At 39.0% G+C, this 22,231-nt stretch overlaps 1 protein-coding gene across 1 annotated transcript in view; it reads left to right on the forward strand.

Moving 5' to 3' along the window:
• Window positions 1-22,231, forward strand: part of nup93 (nucleoporin 93) — a 34,896-nt gene that overhangs the window by 8,781 nt on the left and 3,884 nt on the right. The window contains exons 4-16 of the mRNA XM_037682692.1: window positions 6,691-6,753; window positions 7,965-8,093; window positions 11,341-11,415; window positions 12,216-12,308; window positions 12,592-12,731; window positions 12,870-13,002; window positions 13,403-13,560; window positions 13,740-13,905; window positions 14,020-14,116; window positions 21,067-21,258; window positions 21,339-21,465; window positions 21,591-21,663; window positions 21,899-21,943. Coding sequence (XP_037538620.1) covers window positions 6,691-6,753; window positions 7,965-8,093; window positions 11,341-11,415; window positions 12,216-12,308; window positions 12,592-12,731; window positions 12,870-13,002; window positions 13,403-13,560; window positions 13,740-13,905; window positions 14,020-14,116; window positions 21,067-21,258; window positions 21,339-21,465; window positions 21,591-21,663; window positions 21,899-21,943 — 1,491 coding nt within the window. The remainder of the gene's footprint in view (window positions 1-6,690; window positions 6,754-7,964; window positions 8,094-11,340; window positions 11,416-12,215; window positions 12,309-12,591; window positions 12,732-12,869; window positions 13,003-13,402; window positions 13,561-13,739; window positions 13,906-14,019; window positions 14,117-21,066; window positions 21,259-21,338; window positions 21,466-21,590; window positions 21,664-21,898; window positions 21,944-22,231) is intronic.

A 22,231-nucleotide genomic window follows, 5' to 3' on the forward strand; every position in this document is an offset into this window, starting at 1 on the left:
CTTCCCACACTCTTGCAATTTCCTAAACAATGTTTCTAAACTCTAAATGCTCTAAAATAGCGTAGCATGTCATGATTTCCCTCTCTCTGCCTCCGGCTGCCCTCTGCCAGCGCTCTTGGTCACGCCCACTTCTCCGATGCAGAGCGGAGATATGACACGCTGCAGAAGGGAGCTTCTCCTGCACAGTGGGCTGCACACAGGTGCAGCAGGTGCTAAATATTTTAAAATAATTTATTTTACATAAAAATTCCATGCTGATTGTGCAGCTCATTCATCAATCAACCAACTATGTGTCATGTCCACTCTGAAAAACCGTGATAGAGCGAGTCCGTGAAAAACGAACCGCGAAGTACTGACTGTACTTTACTGTACATAAAAAAATAAATACTTTCAAACCCAATTTTTTTTTTAGCTTATAAGAATTTTTTTTTCACTTTTCTTTTGGATGTAAAAACAAAACTGTATGTTGTATAGGTTAATTAAATAAAAAGCTGCATGAATCTTAACATATCTCTCGTTCTAATAAATATGTAATTGATAAAACATCTCAACAAAACATCTATGTTCATTTGCTGAGTTTGATATTAGACCTGTATCTGTTTCAGCGTATCTTGTTCTTTGCTTTGCTTATATAAACCACTGTGAGTCAGCATGTAGCCTTTTTGTATTTTTCATTCTTGTCATAAAAGGATGATGTACATAAGGATAATGAAAGATGATCGCAAATCTAAATATCGGATTCCATACAAAAGAGGGGGAAAAAACAGTAAGAGATCATATGAGATGGACAACTGCAAAGAATCGTATGGGGAGAAAAATGGCGACTAGCTGCAGCTTTTTCCTGCCTTTGTGTCCTTATCTCCCATTTTACTGTTCTAATCCTTTTTATTTGCTCGTATTCATTTTCCAACCTTACTATCGTATAACTCTTCCTGTTTTCTTTTCCACAATATCACTCTTTCCTCACCGATTTTTTTTTCTTTCCCTCTTCCATTTAGATCCTGACTCCCTCTTTCTATTCTTCTGCCTTTTCAGCCTATTACTTGCACACATCTTTCAGCAATAATGGCATGCGTTTAGTGGATGCAGTTGGCTAAGCCCCAAGCATCTGCTGAGATAAATGAACGCGCCTGACATAGCTTCACAGGATAAGTGTGTATTCTGTGCTCATGCAGCTTGTGGTGTGTTTGCATGTCTGTATCTGTGCTGGTTACTACCATTCGCAGCCTCGTGCACTGTCACTTCCTGTGCTTATGAATGAATGACAGTGTGTGTAGCGTAGATCTATTTGCACGTGGATACATGCATCTTCAGCGATGCTGGTCCACACAAAAAATGCAGCTATACGGTGCTTCCATATGTGTAAATGAGATTGTGGCTTGTGCACAAAACTTCATGTTGAAGTGTTTGATTGTACATGTGTGCAACGATCATCCTTCATTTAGGCATAGCCTCCACCCTCCCCCTCCCCCATATGCATCCCAAACCCTTCATTAACTAAACATGACCCTTAAGAGCATGATTAGCCTCATTTCAAGACAGGATGTCGGAAGCCATCAACCGAGGGGGGAAAAATCCATTACTATAATTGCATTGGGCTGAGGGAGGGAGGGAAGAAAAGGAAGGATACAGAGATGGATAAAAAATGGAAGAAAATGAGTGAGACTAAGAGAGGGAGGCAGCAGAGAGCTGTCAGGGATGCAAGGATGAAGTGAAAGGAGGAAAGTGAGAGAGAAGATGGAAAATGATGACTGAGAACGGGGGGGGGGTTAATGACCGAGGCCATGAACATTTATGCTATATAAATGTATAGTTGCTTCTCGTGGATACCCCCGCATCTGTACACTCAGTTGGTACAGCCCTCCGACAATAAAACCACCTCCAGTCGGTCTTGATGTGGCACTTTCACTCCGTTCTCCGGCTGACACAAGTCACCGGCCTGCTTTCGAACAGGAGGAGGCTGCAAGCAGACCTCCATGCCGGCTCCATAGGGTACAAGGAACACGCCCAACATGGCGTTCTGTACACAGTTGGCTGGAGAGGCGGAGGGATGCTGCAGGTTTTCTGGGCTGTCAAAGCCCACGTATCTCGACTCTGACAAAGAGACAAAAAACTATATTTATATATCATATATAAATATATTTTTACGTGCCACATCCTGTCTTATCTGCCTGTGCCACACCGGCGTGAAGCTTCTCAGCATGAGTGAGTATTGCTCACATACATGAATACGCCCTCACACGCTTACACTTTTTTCACCTTTCTGTCTTTTCGTTTTGCTTGACTGGTGGTGATACATTGTGTTCAGATGTGTAACAATAATAGGGGTGACTGTACAAATGGATGCTTGATCTCAGGAGGTAAATGTCATCATCTTAATCATTTTATATGTACATTTAAATTATATTTATTCTTTATTTTTTGCATGTTTTCTGCTGAGCATAAAGTGGAAAAAAAAAAACTGAGGGTGGGGTTTTTCTTGCACACTCACTTGGGCTGTGGTCAGCTCATTTAGTAATGCCAATTTTTTTTGACTTTCACAATGACTTGCAAAGTGGGCAGAGCTTTTCCCATTACTGCTCTTTAACTACTGTATGTATACCTTTTTTCTGTTGGTCTTTGTTTTTGGAGACCAGGTAGCACAAGGACCAAAGAAAAGGTAAAATTTCCCAGAACATGCAAATATACTGTCATCAAATAAAGGGTTAGTGAAATTATCTTTATCAAAGCTAATGAATAAATGGCCTCTCTGTCTGCAGTGTCATTTTTCACAGACATTTGAAATAACATATCTTCCAAAGTAAAAATAGAGGAGTTTTATGTTCAATGTTAAAAAAATGATAGTGCTGCTTGTCTTTTTTCTTTTGTTTGGGTGTAGGTTTTTGTGAACGGTAGTGATTAAAAGGAAAAATAGTCATGTATATCAGCTGTATTTATTTCAGTTATTGGTCATTTAAAATTTTCCTGTATGCATTTCTATTTCTGTAGAAGCTTCTGGACTGTCTGGCCAGCAGGATGTGGGTGTTCACAGTGGGTTGCAGATCTCTTAGGATACACAATACAGGGGTGGGGCATTAGAAATATACATCCTTACCTATTCTATATCATGAAGCCCAGTGACTGTGTAGTTGTGTTTGCTAAAATGTCTGGTTTTAACACCCATTTTCAGCTGGCCTTTATGTCTTTGCCAATGAAAGAATAGAAGTATTGAAGCACTGGCAGTGTTCAGCCGCTGAAAAAATCCTGGTACAGAGTGTCTCAGACTGAAAAACCTGTTCGGATTGTCAGCTGTTTAGTGCATACAGTATTAAAATCACCCTGATACTGACCCGACAAATCTTGATTAAAGCAGGTAAAAATAGTTAGCTTTGCTATTTTATTTTTTTATTTTTAGTTCCTTTAGGTAAAGACTGTGTGTGTGTTACAGTACATCAGTGTCAGACCCATTTATTTTCTTAGTCAACTCAGATTGCAGGGCTGTTTTTTTTTTTTTTTTATGATTGTAGAAGACTAGCATTCTAAAAAAAATCTGCTTAATTTGAAAAGGAAAGCTTTTTGCATCTCAGACAAATGGGACTTTTTGGCTGCAGCTCTTGGCTAAGTTGTCAGTTTACATTTGGCACAGAAAATGGTGTATAAGCAGTTGTTGGCAGTGCAAATTCAGCTAGAAAATGGCAGCACAATGACAGCAATGGAAGGTCCTGAATTTACTGCTGAAGCAAAAATGCTGAGGCGACATCCCAGTTGTGTTGGGCACCAATGGCTATGGTGGTTTTAAAAAGAGCAACATTCAGTTATTGCTTTTATCACACTTTCTTGAATTTACTGCAACCTTAAGAGCCAATGTGAATATTAACACAGTTGTCTGATGAGATTAATTTCTTTAGTCTTGTCTTTTTTCTCTTTCATTTTCTTTTGCATTTATGTTTTACTCCTGAATTAAGCTCTCCATTGAACACTGACCTGAGCTACTATCTGGCTATTGTGGATATATATTGATCTTTAAGCTGCCTCTTATAGGAGCAAATAGAATTGAGAAGAAAGGTGGTGAAAGGAAGCCAGAAGTGTTGGCGAAAGTTGGCAAAAATATTTTTTTCTCCCCTAACAAATTCAGATAAACTACTGGTAAAAGATCAAACAAGGTTGAGATCCTCTGGACGGGTTCTTCTTTGTCGAACCGTTTTGTCTTTTATCCAAAAGATTTTTTTCATTCAACCTTTATTTATACAGGTTAGTCCCATTGAGCCTCGTGGACTCATTTACAAGAGAGACCTGCAAAGGCAAAACTAGTTATCTTCAGGTTTCTTCAGTCTGAGGAGCTGCAAGCAAACTCAGTCTTCTAAGCAGCATCTTCTCACAGTAGATCAACCTGTTGTTGGGAGGGGTGGGGGTTGTCCTGTCATAATAAATTAATAACGTGAGGGAGATTGGTTACCACTTTGATTGTACGGTGGATAAGTGTCTGTTTCCTTTCGTCTGTACTGAGGACATCATTAATCCTGACCTAAACTCAATTAGCAGGAAAAAAAACGCCTCAAACTTGCTGGAAACATCTACCACACTTTACTGTAATCTGCTCATGCTTATGGTTTTACCAACTGCCTTTTTGTTACAGCTATTTTTTTTTTTTACTTTACTAGTCCTACAACCTTTTCCAGTTTGAGCTGATGTCATTATTATCACTCTGATTTCAGACAGAAGATAACTTTCATTTGTAATACTTTTATTAAGTTTCTTTGACCAACCACAGCATATTTTCTTATAAATATACCTGACTTTGCAAGTATATTTATAAGAATTTATGTTGTTTTAAAGGCAAAGGGTGGTATCACCCAATATTGTTTTGATTTAGATTCTACTTTGCATGACTTCGCAGTTGCACAAACTACAAATTATTTGATGTCTTTAGGAGAGAAGAAAGTAAAATTTTGGGACACACTTATGATAAAAAGTGCAGACAACACGATTTGTTCCATACATTTAGGTTCTGTTCACCAATCTGCTACTGTAGTAACTGTGTCGCATGGTCTCTAAACAACAGATGGCTTTCTCTGAAAAACCCTAGGGGTGCATCAGCATGTGTAGGCATAATTGATTTATCATTATTGTTTTTTATCTGGTAAGAATGTATTTTGAAGCATATAGAAAGTAATTGTTCCTAGAACCGGTAAGGTTCAGAATGTTACTCTAAATGCAGAGTTCTGTGCTCCGATTTGCTTTCAGTTTGTCGGCTGAAACAAATGAGAGTGACGAGGGATTAGTAAAAGGTGAAGTCCTAAAACTCTGAGATAGAAATGGGACAAAAGTCGGCGCAGCAGCACAGACTCATGGGAGAAGAGATTAAAAATGGAGATAGCCAAGAGCGCCACCTTCCCAGTAGAACCAAAAAATCTCTACTGGGCTTTAGGAAAGTCAAAGTGTCTCACCAGGTGCTTTTTAAAATTCAGTGTTCCTACAAGTGCAAAAACAGCTGGTGATGAAACTTCACCAACAGCTAATTGGTATGTAATTACAAATATTTAAAAATGGGGAAAAAGAAGCGATAACTTAATATACATCAAATAAATACAATTTAAATGTGAGCAGAGTTACTGACTTGCATATTAACAAATCTGTCCAATAACGTAGGCACTTAAATTAAAAAAAAAGAAAAAAAAAGAGAGAAGTAATTTAATGTATTTTCTTGTTGATTTATTAGGGAGCATAGTCTTTCAAAAAGGCTTTTGCCGAGCCAAAGTGCTCATGTATTTATAAAAAGCAGTTTAATCAAATATTTAATGGCAACAAAATGAGACAGCTGTAGCTTTGATAATTGATCATCACTGTGGGAATTTGTAGGTTTCGTAATTTTCACTGTAAAATGCTCATTTAATATGAAAAAGAAGCTGTTACAAGACACAAGCTTTGAATACATGAACCTAGTTTGTTTTTCCTATTAAAAAACCCCCCTAAAACATTTAATGTGTTTTATCTTTTAGTTACTAAGACAACGGCAGATTTCTGTTTGCTGGCTACTTTATCTAAAATTTAGTCTACTGTTTTTCTAGTTTTGTACTTTGTGAAATGGGACATTGTTTTAGCTTTGACTCATTTACTCCGATGTTACTCAGATGTTTATATATTACAAATCTGCAGATTAGTAGTTCTGTCCAAGGAAAACATGTAAAAATCTAATAAACTTGTCCTTCCATCCAGGGTTTTGTAGAAGTACTGCTTGTTCACTAACAGGTTTGATTTTATATATTAAATAAACAGTGTTTTATATATAAAAAAAAAATTATGTGATTTTTAAGACGTAAAAACTTACCTTTATCATAGAAAAAACTGAAGGTGAGCATTTATGCTGTTACAGCCATCTTGAGTTCAAACCAAAATGGTGCCTATGCTTATTGCTGTCTCATAGTAAACTGCGTGTTTTAAGCTGTTTCATTTAACTGTGTAAAATAAAAACTATTCGTAAAATAAAAACTATTCTAAACTGGAGTGACAAGGAACAGGAAATAATGCAAGTTGGGAAGTTTCTATCTCCAAATGAGTTGACGATTGTTCAGCTATTAAATGTGTCTCACACTTTGTACTTCCAGTGTTCGTGTTTCATTTTGTCCAAAGTAGTACAAGCATCTGGTTTCTTGATTTAGTTCTTGTCTGTCACTGTGTCTCATCTTCTGTTTGTCTCTGCCTCGTTCACAGGGGTTCTTGAAGAACGAGAGGGACAACGCCCTCCTGTCAGCCATCGAAGAGTCTCGCCGCAGGGTCAGTATCTGCCACGTCTGATTACTTCTCTATTTAAAAAGGGCGTTGTTCTCCTGATTCCTGGTCTGCAGTAATCCGGCACTTGTACCTTTTAACATTAGTAAATGGACAAAAAGTAAGATCAAAATGGAGTAATTGGTCTTAATATTCAAAGGATTTTCTGTTTCCTTGTTCTACTTTCCCAAATTCATAAATTTTCAACACTGTACTGTTTATTAAGATTAGCACCTCAATATAACGAACTCCTAACAAGCAAATTTTAGGAATTTGTGCTTGCTGTGATCTGAAAGTCCTTCTAGTGTGAACCTTGGGGGAATGATTTTGAAACGGCCTCCCTGATGTGCAGAGCTAATAGGCCCTGGGTATAATTAGCTGCCAATCCCATTATCTTTCTGCTCCCCGAGAGAGGAAGGAGGATGTGCGTGCAAGGGTGGAAACAGTACGCACTCAGGATTTTAAAAGAGAATGCAAATGTTGCATGATTTTGCCACTTTATTTATTTATTTTTCTGGTTGCCTAAGATTTTACTCCCAAGAAAATGTCAGTTGAAGTGCATTGCATGAGACTTTGGAATAAGGTTGCAGGCATTTATGCTTTTTTTTTTACTTAATCCATCTTTGCTGTGGTTATCAGCTTGTATAAATATCTGTAATACCTTAATTCGCTCTTATTTATCTTGTGAGTTTGTGTTATAAGTTGAAATTTTTATTTGAAACTCAGAATAGACTAAAACTTAGATATCCTGAAACCAAGTTAATTCAGTAAATGGTGGCTGTAGTCCAGATTTTCCTTCCTGAGCTGGAGATTCAATTATCTCATGCTCCAATTATCTCACTTTTGAGTCTCTATGGACAGTTAAAATAGACTGAACCAGGTCTCAATGGGGTTCTACAATCTTGATGGGGGTCTGCTGCTAAATTTGATTTGTGTCTTAAATAACATGTAGGTACTTCTGTTTTAGCATGGACATTGTGTGTGTATGTAGATTTAATAATGGATTATTAGAGTTGGTGTACAGTGTATTCTTTAAACGAAAAGCAAAATAATGTGTGAACTCCAGGATCTTGTTCAACAAGAACTATGAACTGTTGAGGTCGGGTTGCACCGCAGACCCCCTCTGAGTTGCAGCATTTTACTGCCGATCTCTGAACCTTTCTGCTGTGCTAAATGTGTATAAATGGTTGCCCTTTCCCCCACTATTACACACTCAGACGTTCCTGCTGGCTGAAGAGTATCATCGTGAATCCATGCTGGTTCAGTGGGAGCAGGTGAAGCAGAGAGTTCTTCACACTCTGCTTGGAGCCGGAGAAGATGCTCTGGACTTTAGCCAAGATGTGGAGGTATGAGAGAGGCATCACAAGGTGACAACCGAATGAAAATAAAAACTATCTTTTGGGTTGATCAAAATTATATTACTGTACTACTTGAATAGGAAAGATTTTGACTTTTATTTGCATGTTTCTTACTTGGGTATAATATATTGAATGTTATTGTTTGTATTATACAATATAAATTTGGATTATTAAGGTTACTCAAGTCCACAGGCATCTATTTGTTTTAATGAGTCTTTCGTTATTTTTTTTCAGCACGGAAAAGTCTTAGTATAAGTTTTTATTATCATTTGCCCGGGAAAGCTTGCAATAATGTTTTGTTACATCCGTCTATGTTAGTTTGTTGGTATTGTTAGCAAAATATCTCATTGAATAGATTTTAATGAAACTGAATGTAATCACTGGATGGTCAGCTTATTAACTTCTGGGGTCAGTTTAATTCAAGGTGACCTCCACAGCTAAGCAATCTTAACAAACAAACAAACAAACAAAACTGGTTATACCCTAGTCAGTTTTACAGACATTGTTAAAATTAGGTGTTGTGGTAGCTGATACCCAACTTATTATCTGAGTGCAACACATTGCAAATATATCTTTGCCTAAAAATTTGGCAACAACTGTTGGAAGTAATCCTGATTGTCTGTTTATTAACCTTTATTTCACCAGACAAATCCCATTGAGTTCACAGATCTCTTTTACAAGGGAGGCCTGGGCCTGAAGGCAGCCTAACATGCATGTTTTTGGTCTGTGGGAGGAAACCGGAGTACCCAGAGAAAACCCACTCAAGCACGAGAAGAACATGCAAACTCCACCCAGAAAGACCCCATGTCCAACTGGGGATTGAACCCAGGACTTTCTTGCTGAGGCAACAGTGCTAACCACTGAGCTGTCGTGCTGCCTGATAGCAAAATATTTCTAAACCATCAGACAGACGTCAATGACACTCTCAGAAAGTATCATCTGGTTAACTTTTGGAGTCGATTTCGTAATCAGTATGGCTGCAACAGTTAATTGACATTAGCAAACACTAAAATTACTACATCTACGTTAATATTACAGATTTGAGCTCAAATTTGATGTGGTTGTAACTAACAGTCATTTCCAACACATACTTCAAGCACTAACAGATCATGCAACTAGACGTAAAATATCAATACGTGCACGAGATTGTGCATAATTTTATTTTCAAGGTTTAATCAATTTATCAGCATAACATGATTTTAGTTTAAAACACTGATATGAAATGTGTCAGACTTTAATTGGTAATATGATGTCATTTTGGTTCATGGTAGTTTGGTGGTTCATGCCGTGGTCTTGTTATCCTGAGGTTGCAGGTTTGAGCCCAGGTTGTGTCATTTTTATGCTGATGATACACAGTTATATTTGTCCATGAAACCCAATGAATCCAATCAGTTACTTGGAATACAAGCATGTCTTAAAGATATAAAAACCTGAATGACCCCAAATTTTCTGCTTTTAAACTCAGACAGACTGAGGTTTTGGTGTTTGGACCTGAGCATTTTAGGAACAAATTTTTCAGTCTTTCGCCCTCCTTGGATGACATTAATCTGGCTCCAGCTCTAATGTTAAAAATCTTGGTGTTATTTTTGATCAAGACATGTCTTTTATCCCCCACATTAAAAACTTTACTAGAACAGCCTTCTTCCACCTGCGTAATATCACTAAAATTAGAAACATCTTATCTAAAAATAATGCAGAAAAACTGGTTCATGCATTTGTCACGTCTAGACTGGACAATTGCAATGGTTTGTTATCTGGGTGTCCAAATACTTCTTTAAAAAGTCTTCAGTTCATCCAAAATGCTGCTGCCAGAGTTTTAACTGGAGTTAGTAGGAGAGACCATATCTCTCCAGTTTTAGCTTCTCTCCCTGTCAAGTCCAGAACTGAATTCAAAATCTTACTTCTAACCCACAAAGTTCTCAACAACCTAGCTCTATCTTGTATTTGGAGATCTTATTGTTCCATATTTTCCTAACAGAACACTTCGCTGTCAGACTGCAGGCTTACTCGTGGTTCCTAGAGTTTCCAAAAGCAGAATGGGAGGAAGATCTTTCAGTTATCAGGCTCCTCTCTTGTGGAACCAACTTCCAGTTTCTATCCGTGAGGCTGACACATTGTCCAGTTTTAAGACTGGGCTTAAGACTTTCCTTTTTGATAAAAATTGAATAGTTTTCATTTGATAGTATTTCTATCTTAACATGTGATTCTTGACCTGCCATTGTGTATCTGTTCCTCCTTCCTGTTCCTACAAAAATCAGCCAGTCGAAGCAGATGACCGCTTGTCCTGCGCCTGGTTCTGCTAAAGGTTTCTTCCTCATGGGGGAGTTTTTCCTTTCCATTGTTGCCTTCATGCTTGTTCAAGATGAGGGTCTGCGATGGAGTTAAATTCAAATCAGTCTGCTCCTCAGATAAATAATGTTAAATTATTATTTTTATGTATGAATGTTTCTGTTCAGTGCCCTGAGGTGACTTCTGTTGTGACTTGGCTGGTGCTATATAAATAAATTGAATAGAATAGACTTGAATTGAAAGGCATCTGGTGTAAAATCGTTGCCAAATTTTTAATGCATGTTCACTCGCTGTGGCAACCCCTGAAGAAGGGAGCAGCTGAAAGAAACTTACTTACTTACTATAATGTCATTTTGGGGCTTTTTTCTTTTATAACACATTTTAGTTTACGATCAAATTAGCTGTCGTTTGTCTGGTGTTTGCAGTTAAATAGTTAAAATCCTAAAAGAATAGGTCATCCTCCGTTTACTTCCAAGTTTGATCATGAGCTCATTTTAACGACTGAACTATTAATTCAGTCACTGAAAAAAGCACATTTTTTGTGTCATATTTTAACTTTTTGCACTGAATATGTCTACTTAAAAGCTAGTTTCAAGCCTTTCAGCCCACTTCCTGACAGAGTGTATTCTTATCTGTCAGCCCACACATCTAAACGGACCAAAAATAGAAGTCTAATCTAAGAAGTTGCTATTTTTAACATCATCCCATGGAAATTAGGACTTGTTTTTGTTTGTGTGTCATCCTGTGAGATTTAACAGTGTATCTCAGTATTCATTGGGTAAAGCACATATAAACCCTCTGGACTGTTTGATCTGCTGTCTGGACTGGAAAGATCTGTAAATGAGCATGAAAAGAAGACCCATCAGAGATATTTATTGGTGTGGCACCAGTGTTGCTACAGATGATAGACATGTCTGCTTTTTGTTGTGCTCTTGGTGTGTTACAGCCAAGCTTTGTGAGTGAAGTGACACCTCCAGGAAGGAGTGCGTTGGACAGTGTGGAGGTGGCTTATGGACGGCAGGTGAGTCAGCATCAGTCTAGTCATTTTTATTCCCATTATAATTTCAAATCAGTGTACAAAGTTAGCTTTCTATGAAAGGTCAATTTTACCGTTTTTGCTCCAAGTTGTCATGTTTTGCAGGGCTTTTAGCTCATAAATGTAACATTTTCTACTTGTTACTTATCAGTAAATAATACTTGCATCCAGCTAATATTAAATATTGAAATCCAAGAAAAAATGCAGTAAAACTATTAACCTATTTGACTGCGATACATTTTAATGGTCTAAGCGAATTTCTCGTTTACTTACTAAATATCATAATAGAAGCAGGATTATTCTAAACAAAGTCCATCACTAAATTTGACTTTGCTTAAATTTAACTTGAAAGCGTTTGACTCTTTGAAGCCGTCAGCCTGGTCATTTAGTTGAAACGGGTGCAAAGCGAGCCAGGAAGCAGCGGATCAAAGATATTGATTCATTTTGGCTTCATCATCCTCTCTGACCTTCTGTTTTTGCCTCCGTGAACATTTTGGATCTGCTGGATGACACAGAAATTTAACTCCAGACAATGTGTCGCCACATCGCGTGCGGTGTCATTTGTCTAATTTTTGTGATCCTCTTCGACGACCTCTTCAACGTTTTGATTCTCTTTTTGCTGTTTTTTATCGCCAAACATTTCATTCGATGGGCATAGGAGTTTACCTTTAAGGCTGCAGATTAGGGATTAAAACCTCCCAAAATAAACCCTCTTTAAAATTAAGCATTTTTCAATTCGAATAATTCCTTTTTCACTCCGCATTTTTTTTCTGTCTCTTCTTCAGATTTATATTTTCAATGAGAAGATAGTAAATGGACACATTCAGCCTAATCTGGGGGATTTATTAGCTTCAGTTGCAGACAGCCTTGATGACAAGGTAAGAACACAACACGGCCTTTTATGCCAAACCGCTCATAAACAGGCTTCAATAAGCTATGCTATTACAGTAAATACCTGAAAAATACATGTGCAAATAAAACTGCATGAATGTCGTAGGTGCAAATACAAATTTAGGTATGCATTAGCCCCTTAGCTTTTCTCTGAATGGTGAATACCTTCGTCACACTGCTGTTTGACGTTTTCCAAGTAAATAAATGAAAATTAAAGACTGTTATTCTCATAATAACTACTCCATAAGTCACCGACTTTCCGCTCTCCAGAATGTATCGGAGTTGTGGCTAATGGTGAAGCAGATGACAGATGTGTTGCTGGTTCCGGCCAAAGACACCCTGAAGAGTCGCACCTCAGTTGAGATGCAGATGGCCTTCGTTCGCCAGGCGCTCAGCTTTCTTGAGAACAGGTGACTGGCCTTTCTAAGTGTGTCTAGCAGCTGACTTGGTTTGAATTTATTTATTAATTGTTTTGTAGATGCAAGGGATTCATTAGTCTAAAATGTAGCTCAGCTGCTCCACTTTTAACTCTGCTGCCATTTGTGCAGATATAAAAACCACACAATGGGAACAGTCTTTGGGAATCTTCATCAGGCCCAACTTGGAGGTGTCCCTGGAACGTACCAATTAGTCCGCAGCTTCCTCAACATCAAGTTGCCTGGGCCTCTACCTGGCATGCAGGTAGGTAACACACATGCAGATTAAATCATTGGTCTTTAGTTAAAAACCCGACCTAAAATTGATTAATTGATTAATTGTTTATCGTCACAGGCCTAATTTGGACTGTGGTCTGCCATTTGGGAACCCTTGATTTGAATGTTAGATTAACAACTGCAAACATGCAGCCTTCCTGTAGAGCCAACCAGCCTTTAAGCTGTTAGTTAAGCATCATAACCAGCTAAAAGTCAGGTTGAAAACAAGCATGTCTTACTAAGTACCCTGATCCACACTGATAAAGTAAATTAATATTTGTGACATAGACCTCAGACTTGATTAGTTAGACAAAGTTGTTTGTGCCTAGTAGATCATAATCCAAATTTGAGATTAAGACTTTGCTTTATACCAAATGTGCCTAATACAGGATGGTGAGATAGAAGGCCACCCAGTGTGGGCAGTAATCTACTACTGCCTGCGTTGTGGAGATGTGAATGCAGCCATGCATGTGGTGAACAGGGTGCACCATCAGCTGGGAGACTTTAAGACCTGGTTTCAGGAGTACATGAACAGCCCTGAAAAACGGTGAGAATAGCTCGGGTTGACCTGACTGAAAATTGTTGGATTGTATACCTGGATTATTGAGCATGGACTTTGTTAATATCTCGGGTTCTTTTTGTTTTCAGCTGGGAGAAAAGAATAAATGAAATAATGATTCTCTTTTATATTTCCTCACACTGACTCTGCATCTTTCATTTCTTCAGCCTTTCCCCGACTTCAGAGAACAAGCTTCGTATTCACTACCGCAGAGCGCTGAGGACCTGCGCTGATCCCTACAAAAGAGCCGTCTACTGTCTGATCGGGAAATGTGACGTCAATGATAATCATGGAGAGGTGGCAGATAAAACCGAGGACTACCTCTGGCTTAAGGTACAGATTTACTGTTTCTTTTCAATTCAGAGATGGACCTCAAAACCGTATTTTTCTTTGTGAAGCAATACTGTTTGCAGCCCTTGCACTCTTGTGTTTTATTTTCTCCTGCAGTTGAACCAGGTGTGTTTTGACGATGACAGCAGCAGCAGCTCTCCTCAGGAAAGACTCACTCTGCCACAGTTACAGAAGCAGCTGCTGGAAGACTACGGTACGTCGCTGCATCTTTTCAGCCTTAGAAATAATCACAGACGTGAATAAACACCACTTTGTGCAGTTCTTCTCATTTTCTAGTCATCTATAGAGTGTCGTCTCAGATTTGAACAGACCTTACCGGAATAATTTTTGATTCCCACCTCAGATTAGCTCTGTAACAACCCGTATATTGTTTAGAAATGAGCTTACATTTTCTAAACATTGTAAATGTATTACTCTAGTTCCTATGTTGGACCATTTATAAAGCAAATTGATTTTTTTTTAAGATGCTTTTAAGTTTATTTATTTTTTGTTAATCCACAAATTATTTAAGATCCAATCTTTATATCTTCTTCCGATAATGTTTTTTTGAATCTTAAAATATTTTCTGATGCAGGTTGAGTGAAGGGAACTGACATTAGCAACAAAAAAGCCACATATTTGATGTCTTGGTTCACTTCCTTAGCTGAATATTGCTGCACATGAATATGAGTTGTTTGTGTTAATAAATCCGTCAGCTTAGCTTTATTTATTTCATGAAGTGTAGCACAAAGTAAAAGCAATTAAAAAAAAGAACCAAATTCACATGCAAAATAAAACAAAGAATATGATAATAATGTAAAATGGTTAAACAATAGTGGCTGTAACACGAAGGAACTGATGAACTATTTTATTGTTGAGGAAACACCAGAGGTAGCTATTTAAATATAAAATAAAGCATAAAAACATGAAAGTTAAAATCTAAAGATTTGTAAAACCAAGACACAAAACGGGAAGTTCTCAAACATTTCATCTGGTAAAATAAAGGTCATATAAATGAAAAATAAAATTACAGTTTAATTATTTTTAGCTGGCATACATTTATAACAAGCACCAATTTACTGAAATGATGTCTGATATTCTGAGAATATTAAGGAAACGTTATTTATTTTATTTTTTGACAGCATGCTATGTTCCAACTCATCCAATAGGAAATGGAAGAAAAAAACTGGAAATGTTTTCCAAATTATCTATTTAGAAGAATATTATTTTCCAGTTCAATATGTGACTCTTTGATTGATTTTAGCAGATCTGTATGGCCCCCTCCAAACCAAATGTTGCATGTACAGAAGTCTGTGAAGCCCAAATTACTTCTGACTGTAGCGTCTTGCATGCTAACTACAGATCATTAACCGTATGATGCACATACAGACTACAACTTAAATTGCTCAGCTCTGAAGCTTGTGAAGGTTTGACCTTTAATAACACTATACAAAGCTTCACTGGACTTTTACAAATGTTTGCACATCAAACAATTTCTAAAAATTTACGATCTGAAAATCTGAATCTGGACAAGCAGTTTTATAATAGATGCGTAGGAACCTGTTAACTGCTGAATGTAAAAAAAATTGCAACAGTTGTTTATCTTTTATGAGCTAGGTGTGGTTTCTTTCTTGGATATGCTACTGCTGCCAGTCACCTGGATCCTGTAGAGATCCAAATTGGATTTATCCATCAGTGGTTTCCTGCCGTTCATAGAAACTGAGGACTGGATTGCAAAAGTGACCCCTGAAAGGAGTCGGCATGCTTGAAACAAACTAGGTCATACTCTCCGACTGTCCCTGGCTGCATCACGCTGTGCCCCTGATCTCTCCAAGAATTACCGTACAGTGTCCTGGATTTCTAAAAGCATTACATATTACCCTGAAATAAAGGCACAGATACTGGAGCTCCTCGAAGGCATGAACGTTAGACATGAAGATGTTCATCACAGGTAAAAGCTGATATATGTTGGATTTGATTTCCCACCCATGCTCATTTAAGAGATTGTTTTTAATGCCATAAACCTCTCGGGGTTTTCTTCTGAACTATAAACAGTAAAGGTGAAGCCAGGCTCGGTCAGTTTATTTTTATTTTTATCAAGTGTTGGGTTTAAGACACACTTCTCGGTTAATTCACCGCTTGCCCCCAAATGAGCAGGAATTTGTAGAGCAGGAGCATGTGACCATCCCTCCTGGATGGAGACTGAAATAATACACGGTTTTCTCCTGAGCGTTGCTCTTTCTGTGGGCCATCGCTGCCTCGTTTAGATAAGACGGCTAACCCTCTCGACGTTCCTCTCCCACTCGCTGCTCTGTGGGAAGCACAGCCCAAAGCCCTGCTGCTCGTCTCCCTCGATTGTTTGGTGCAGTGTTTCTTGTTGTCCTCCATTTTGCTTCACAGCAGGACTCAAAGCCCAGAGACCTTTCTTAATTTCTTACACACGCTGCCAGCGTTCAGCAGCCTTGTCTGCTCTGCTTCTCTGCCGCTCATTTGCTGCGTTTCTGTCCTCTCCTTTTATCTTTCATCCTTCTTTCTTATCGTCATTTCCTCGCTGATTTTTGCCCTCTTTAAAGTTCTCTCCTTGCATATATATTTGTTCTTTGTCATTTCTTGTTTGCCTACTCGGCTACAGCCCCCCCCTCCCACGCACATTTTTCTATGTTGCCTCCTTCATCTTTTTTCTCCTCATCCCTCCCTCTCTCCCTCTCTCCCTCTCTCCATCCTCCCTCCATGTGCTCTCGTGCTTTTTGAACTAAAACGCTGCAAGTCTGAGATAAGGCTGTAAAATGGCTGACATGGTCCACACTGTTCTACTCCTCAAACTTCCAACCAACTAGAGGATTAAGAATTATAATTAAAAAGTAAACTTGATGACTAAGTACCTGTGCTCAACAAAATATATACATTTTTTAATTTCTTCTGGAAATAGTTGATAAGATGTGTACAGACCCTGGGAGAACTGTGTCTAAATATTCAACAAAATTAGCTTTTTTAATATCTACAGTGGTGCTTGAAAATTTGTGAAGCCGTTAGAATTTTCTATATTTCTGCATAAATATGACCTAAAACTAGGGATGCATCGATCCACTTTGTAAAATTCCGATCCAATCCCGATACCTAGAGCTGAGTATCGGCCGATACCGATCCAGTTCCGATATCATGATCGTCATTGATTTTATATGAGGCTGTAATAATCTCCTCTCAAGTACAATTTGTACAAATATATGCATGCATGTCCAAAAAGGCAACTTGAGGTAAGTTTTATTAATGTTGGATAAGTTTTAAAGTTAGAATTAAATTCTGCTAACACAAAACATGTTTCTTTTTATTCCTAGCTTTAAAGTGGATATTAAAGTGATTAATTTAAGTGATTGTTTAAAGTTGTTTTATATTTTATAAGGGGCAGATACAAGAAATTTTTTCTTCTTTCTGCACTCTTTTCATTCAATGTTTTCTTTTTGATTTTTTTTTTTTTAATTTTGTTTCATTTAAATTAATGAATAAATTAATTAAATTAAATGTTAATGGCTTCAGACACCTGCTAAGTTCATGGCATAAACCAACAGACATGTTCCTGTTTTTAGTATTTTACATCACTTTATAATGTAGCTGTTTGTTTTTAATATATATAATTTTCAAATCATGTTTTTTATGATTGTCTACTGTTGTACTGATAAATATCTCCTGGAGGGTAAACTATATCTTGGCTGCAAGTATCAAGCTGTGAAATCCTTCGTTTTCTACAACTGATAGTGGTTGGTCATGAATCATGATGAAGTTTAGCAACTTCTCTGTAAACATTTGAGCTCCTTGGGTTCAGCGATGTCTTCCTCTTCTTCAATCCGTAGCAGGCAGCCTGATTTGGGGCAGCCGCACTCAAGTCTGTCCCTCCTCAGAGACGGGCAGACTGAGCGGGGCAGATTGGACGCGACTGGCCAGTGTCGAGTCGCCTCCTTCGGTTTGACCAAAGAGTACTGCCCCGCTGAAGCCACGGAGCTCGAATGTCCATCGTAAAACTAACTTTAACGTGGTTTAATGTGGCGCTATGGCTCTGCAGACATTGCACGATGCTGTCTTGTGGTGTTTTTAGTGTAAAATACTTCCACACAGCGGACATGTTTAGATGAAAAGTTTGTTAGCCGTTAGCCACAGTGCTGCTAACTCAGCCCTCACGTTGTAGCTGGCTGCAAACTATGAACTGGATTTCCTGAATGTGAGGTGGGTCTTTTACTCTGGGCTCATGAGACACGCCGCCGTTCAGGAAATCCATTCCATAGTTTGAAGCCAACATGCATTGTGGATCGGAAAATCCGATACGTAAATTATGCTGGTATCGGAGGCCGATACCGATACTGGATCGGATCTGCCCCATCCCTACCTAAAACATCAGATTTTCACACAAGTCCTAAAAGTAGATAAAGAGAACCCAAACAAACAAGACAAAAATATTATACTTGGTCATTTATTTATTGAAGAAAATTATCCAATATTAATTTTGTTGGTGAAACTTCTTCTAGGCTTACACTTACACAGGGGGAGTGGTGGCGCTGAGGCTAGAAGATGGGTTTGTGATCGTAAAGTCGTAGGTTCACCTCCCGGTACCGTCGACATCAAAATGTGGGTGGAAAAGGTGAAACACCCACTCCTCCCTCCACCCTCATTCGCTCCACTCTGGGCCCCTGAGCAAGGCCCTTAACCCCCACCATCTGCTCCCCAAACAGGTCTCTCTTGAAAATGAGTTCTCGCGGCTCAATGAGACTACCTGCATAAATAAAGGGTAAATGAAAAAAAAAAACTTCCAACCTAACTGATGTATTTATCTGCATACTGAGCAAATCTGAGCCTAAACACGTACCAATGCATCAGAATTGTCCGATTTGTTCATCTTAAACAGTTCTTCCACAGATGCCCTATTGTTGACCTATTTTCAGTCATTCACAACAGTTTTCATAGATAAACGCATCTGGTCACAAACACGTTTTGTATTTAAGAACACATTTACCATCAAAATGTGAAAAATATTGTGTGGATTTTGTTTCTTACCGTATGAATAATAATAAAAAAAAAAAGGTTTTCATGATGTTGCATTGAGTTCTTTAAAAACTACCTTACAGGCTAAGTTTTGTTTGTTTGTTCGTTCGTTCATTCATTCCAGGCTGGAACTTGTTTTTAATGATTGTTACCATTTTTTTAAGCTCTAGCAAATGCATTTTGATGTTAAACCTAATACAGTAGTTCCTCGTTTAGGATCTGGAACCCCCCGCAATAAGTGAAAATTCGCGAAGTAGAAATGACAGATTTTTGAGTTGAAACAATATGATGAACAAGATGATTGTGGACTTCAGAAGGAACAAACACACCTACACCCCCCTGAACATAAGAGGATCTGCGGTGGAAGTGGTCTCCAGCTACAAGTACTTGAGTGTGCACATGAATGACAACCTCAGCTGGAGCAACAACACCACCAGCCTGATCAAGAAAGCTCATCAGAGACTCTACTTCCTCAGGCGGCTGAGACGAGCTGGACTGGGAAGCTCAGTCCTCACCTCCTTCTACAGTTGTGCAGTGGAGAGCATCCTGTGCTCCAGCATCAATGTGTGGCATGGAGGCTGCACAGCTGCAGAAAGAAAAGCTTTGCAGAGAGTGGTGAAGGCTGCACAGAAGTCTGTTGGAGTCAGCCTCGCCACCATCACAGACATCTACACCTCCAGATGCAGGAAGAGGACCACCTGCATCATGAAGGACCCCACTCACCCAGCACACACACTTTTTGCCCCACTCCCCTCAGGAAGGAGGTCGAGGAGCATTAAGTGTAGAACCACGAGACTGAGGAACAGCTTCTACCCTGAGGCTGTTACTCATGAATCTCTAACTAGAATAATCACTGTGAAAAATCACATCATGTTGCTGCTGCTGCAGTTTCATGTTGATGTGTTCATGCATGCTCATCTGCTCACACAGACTCATGCTCATGTTCGTGCTGCTGTTCGACGTACTGTTTTTATGCTATTAGTGCTTAGTGCATTTTTAGTTGTTTTTCTTAGTTCATTTCTTAGATGTTATCATTGTTTTTCTTTTACTTTTTATTGTTGGCTGTAACTGGGACCCTGTGTACATAATTTTGTTCCACCACATGAACCACATGTGGTGCGAACGACAATAAAGAATCTCTGAATCTGACTCTGACATACTAAAACAGTTCAGTCAACAAATAAATTTAAATCAACTAAACTAAAGCAAAAGTTTATTTAGCAAGAGTTTATTAATCAAGATAACTTGATAATGTTTATTCTCTCAACTTAAAATTTTAAGTTGAGTGAGTAGTAATGCCTTTTTAACTCACCAGCTCTACAGAAACAGTGGCTTGGTTTTGGTCCGGCAGACCTACCCTGCTGGTTCTACTCTGGTTCCAGTCAGGTTCTGTGCAGCCCTTGAGCACAGAAACATTTTGGAGGGAGCCGGACCTTCAGATGGCCAGCATGGGATGGTCTGTTTGAGTTCAAATCTGGATGGGGAAATCCAGATGAGCTCCATTTGGAGCTATGGTGGCGCCTCCCCACTCGGAAGGCCTCATGGGCCGGCTAGCAGCACTCAGATTCACAGATGAGTCTAGAGGTTCTGGTCCGGTTCCCGGTGGGTTCCTTGCAGCTCTGTGTATCCATTAAGTGCCCAAGTCACTGTAATAAGCGCCAAACTTTTTCAGATCAGATCAAAACATTCCCTCTATGTATTTCAGCAGAAGGCAACATGGCTTCTGGGCGGGGCACTGTTGGCTTCTGGGAAATGTAGTCGTTATGAACGGGGTGACAGTGTGGGCTTATTGAGAGAAAACTACTAAATGGCAGTGCCTGTCCAAAGTATTTTATTTTTTGTTAACTTTTTACTGTACATTACTGTATCCAGTATTGTCCCAATCACGTGAGTAATATTAAAGTTGACAATCATGACGTATACAATATTTTTTTCTTGTGTATAATCTTACTTTGACAAACCGCGAAAGAGCGAGTCCGCAAAAGTCTTAACTGCGAAGTAGTGAGGGACTACTGTTTTACTCCCGACACTTATCATTTTCTTGCAGATTTGAGTGATTAGAGAAACACTTTTTATACATTTGACTACTTTTTGTTCCTGATAGCCGTTTTCTCCAAACTTCTTGTCCAACAGGAGAGTCTCACTTCTCTGCGAGCCAGCACCCCTTCCTGTATTTCCAGGTGTTGTTCCTAACGGCTCAGTTTGAGGCGGCCGTGGCGTTCTTGTTCCGTGTAGAGCGACTCCGTAGCCACGCTGTGCATGTTGCTTTGGTTCTGTATGAGCTGCGGCTGCTGCTGAAGTCTTCTGGTCAGAGCGCTCAGCTGTGTGAGTGTATTCACATTTATTTTAGTGGTAGATCCGCACGCTTGTTGTGAAGGTTCCAACTTTTTACACGTTCTCTGCAGTGAGTCAGGAGCCTGGCGACCCCCCAATGGTGCGGCGCCTCAACTTTATCCGTCTGCTCATGCTGTACACCCGCAAGTTTGAGTCCACTGATCCGAGAGAAGCTCTGCAGTACTTCTACTTCTTACGGTAAATCATCCCGCGCCCCCAGGTGGACGGTTCTATTTCCTTCTCCCTCTCGTTGTTAATCAGGCATCGATGCTTGTGATGATTACTGCTAAATGTAACACCCCTCATTTCTACTCATTTTGCAGAAATGAAAAGGACAGCCAAGGTGAAAACATGTTCATGCGATGTGTCAGTGAACTTGTTATCGAAAGTCGAGAGGTGAGTGAGTCTTCTGGGAAAATCAGCTGGACCTGTCAGATTTCTGTCTGTTGACTTCTTTAAGAATCTGTTGGGCAGGTTCGGAGTACATGACACCTTTTCTGCCAAATGTGCTACATATATATGTTAAATATTAGATATCTTCTTGACTGCATTTTACAGCATAAATGCACAGATTTGTCTGATATTTAAATGAACTCTTGGCATGTTTTTAATGTTTTTGTCCTTTCTGCAGTTTGACATGCTGTTGGGAAGACTAGAGAAGGATGGCAGCAGGAAGGTAAGAATTTCTTGTCCACCTTCAGTATTTGTTTCTTTGCCTGGTTCACGTTTATTTTTATTTTTTAATATTTTTGTTTAAGCTCAGTGTCAGTCAAACGCCATCATTGTGTCAAATTTTAACACAACTGTTGATGAACGGAAAACGCCACCTTACTGCGTTGTGTATCCCCGCTTCCATCGTTTCTTTACATTCCTTGCTGAGCCTGCAGCGCTCCGCTCGACGTGATGTTTGAGGCTCCTTTTGTCACTTCAAATTTACATCACCGGATGTTTCATCCCACACACT

The sequence above is a fragment of the Nematolebias whitei genome, chromosome 10 (assembly GCF_014905685.2).
Source record: "Nematolebias whitei isolate Nwh7 chromosome 10, NemWhi1, whole genome shotgun sequence".
NCBI lineage: Eukaryota > Metazoa > Chordata > Actinopteri > Cyprinodontiformes > Rivulidae > Nematolebias > Nematolebias whitei.